The sequence below is a fragment of a genome, unplaced genomic scaffold (assembly GCF_019419815.1).
Source record: "Pyrus x bretschneideri cultivar Hongxiangsu unplaced genomic scaffold, Pyrus_bretschneideri_v1 Contig428, whole genome shotgun sequence".
In the NCBI taxonomy this organism is placed as follows: Eukaryota; Viridiplantae; Streptophyta; class Magnoliopsida; order Rosales; family Rosaceae; genus Pyrus; species Pyrus x bretschneideri.
The window spans coordinates 2,436-4,823 of record NW_025999755.1 but is presented as its reverse complement, the minus strand read 5'-3'; the positions used below and the strand labels follow the sequence as shown (position 1 = coordinate 4,823).

The following is a 2,388-nucleotide window of genomic DNA, read 5'->3' as shown; positions in this document are numbered from 1 at the left end:
GAGTAATAAAAACTTCCAGAATGAAAAGTCAAGATTAGGACTTAAGCAAACCCAGTGAGATAGGAAATATGGTTAATACAAGATATTTCGGTCTATAGCATGCCAGAAATTAATGTTTCTTACATCAGTCAACTGACTATTAAATCAATGTCTCAATTCCTTCACAAGTTCTTCTGTCCGAGTTGAACGTGAGACCCTTCTTTTGGCCGGTGGACGTGTCCTCGGCAGAGACATGCAGGATGCCATTTTCATCAATATCAAAGCAAACTTCAAAATTAGGAACACCGCTGGGAGCTGGAGGAATGTCATTGAGTACAAATGCTCCCAAGTAGTTATTATCTCTTGCCATTCTACTCTCACCCTCATATATGGCAAACGTAACATTCCGTTGGTTGTCAGAGCGAGTCGTAAAACTTTCGATTATTTTAACCGGTATTCTAGTGTTTCTTGGAATCACAACTGACATGATACGTTCTTCACAAGCTTCCCTCCTCACCCTCACCCCAAGTGAGAGAGGGGTGACATCCACCAGTGCGAAGTCCCCAAGCTTTGCACTTAGATTGCCACCACTCAAGACGGTAGCTTGAACAGCGGCACCATAGGCCACTGCCTCATCCGGATTGATGCCCTTGCAAAGCTCCTTTCCCTTGAAAACCTCCTGCAAAAGCTGCTGCACCTTGGGAATTCTAGAAGAGCCACCAGCAAGAACAACATCATGTACGCTGCTTATGTCCATTTTAGCATCTTCCAGGCACTTCTTCACAGGCTCTATGCACTTGCCGAAGAAATCCATGTTGAGTTGTTCAAATTTAGCACGGGTAATAGTTAAACAAAAATCAACACCCTGATGCAAACAATCAATGTCAATGTCCGTCTCAGACATAAATGAAAGCCTCCTCTTTGCCTTCTCACATGCATTTTTTAACCTCCTAAGAGCCTTGAAGTTTCCACCAACGTCCACGTTATACTTCCTCTTGAATTGCTCAGCACAGTGGTTGACCATTCTGTTATCGAAATCTTCACCTCCAAGATGAGTGTCTCCAGCGGTGGCCTTCACTTCAAAGACACTGTCAGCTATGGTAAGTAGCGAAACATCCAAGGTTCCCCCGCCTAAATCAAATATCATCACATTTCTCTTGCTATACCAACCGGCCTTCCAGTCAAGCCCATAAGCAATGGCTGCAGCAGTTGGCTCATTGATGATGCGCATCACATTTAGGCCAGCACTAGCACCTGCCTCTTTCGTAGCCTGTCGCTGTGAGTCGGTAAAGTAAGCAGGGACTGTGATAACTGAATTTTTCACAGTTGAACCAAGGTAAGCCTCAGCAATCTCCCGCATTTTCACAAGAATCATAGATGAGATTTCTTCAGCAGCAAATTGTTTCTCTACACCCTTGTATGCGACGACAATCATTGGCTTGTCAGAAGGACCTCCAATGACCTTAAAAGGCCAATGCTTTATATCGTTTTGAACACATTCATCTGTGAACCTCCTACCGATTATCCTTTTCGCGTCTGCAAATTGAGGACAGAATTAGAAACACAACCAAAACTAACAAAGAAATAGGTCATATGATTGAAATAAAAGCATATTGTTAAACAAACGGTGTTGTAACCATCCCAAATTCTTTCACTGGTAAATGTACTACACCTTTTTAATTATCATCAAAATCATTATCTAAATTATAACTTATCATCAACACCCCACATTTTATAACTTCAAATACTGTTATAAATATTCAGAGAAAAAGAAAAACTAATTTGAAAAATAAATTAATGGGAAAATGGTATATATGTAGATGGATACATACAGGAAGAGATGAACATACCGAAGATGGTGTTGGTTGGGTTTTTTATGACCTGGTTGAATGCACCATCACCTATCAATCGCTCAGTATTGGTGAAAGCAACATAAGATGGAGTGGTCCTGTTGCCCTGATCGTTCACTATGATTTCTACATGATCATACCGCCACACCGCCACACACGAGTAGGTTGTCCCCAGGTCGATCCCAATTGCATGACCTGCAGCTTCGTCTTTTCCCGCCATTCTAAGTTGAGAAACTGGAAGAAGAATAGTACTAAGAAGAGAAATGAATGGAAGCAAAGAAAGAAGATCAAGATAATATATATGCTTGAAAGTAGAAGATATTATGGGGAACATAGAGCGGTCTGAGAGGTTATCCTTTTTCTTTTGGACACTTTTTGGTTCATTATCCTTTTTCTTTTGGACACTTTTTGTTCATTAAGTTCCAAATATAAAGCAGCAATGAATAGTAAGTTGTAATCTTCTTCATTAAGTAATCTTCTTCATTTATGTTCTGCTTGGGAACGAACAATCATTTATGTTTTGCTTGTCTAACTTCTTGTGCAAAAAACCTTGGAATCC

At 40.6% G+C, this 2,388-nt stretch overlaps 1 protein-coding gene across 1 annotated transcript; it reads right to left on the bottom strand.

Moving 5' to 3' along the window:
- Positions 1–41: 41 nt before the first annotated feature.
- On the bottom strand, positions 42–2,163 carry LOC103935268 (heat shock cognate 70 kDa protein). The gene is made up of 2 exons (XM_009345034.3): positions 1,830–2,163; positions 42–1,515 (listed from the first exon to the last, which is right to left on the bottom strand). The coding sequence occupies exons 1-2, from the start codon at positions 2,161–2,163 to the stop codon at positions 140–142; spliced, it is 1,710 nt and encodes a 569-aa protein (XP_009343309.2). The 3' UTR covers positions 42–139.
- Positions 2,164–2,388: the final 225 nt, after the last annotated feature.

Excerpts from the sequence above, each read along its gene's own strand:
- LOC103935268 (XM_009345034.3), bottom strand. The coding sequence starts at position 2,163 with ATGTTCCCCATAATATCTTCTACTTTCAAGCATATATATTATCTTGAT. Across the intron at positions 1,516-1,829 it reads CCCAACCAACACCATCTTCG|ACGCGAAAAGGATAATCGGT; the intron begins GTATGTTCATCT and ends CTCAATTTGCAG.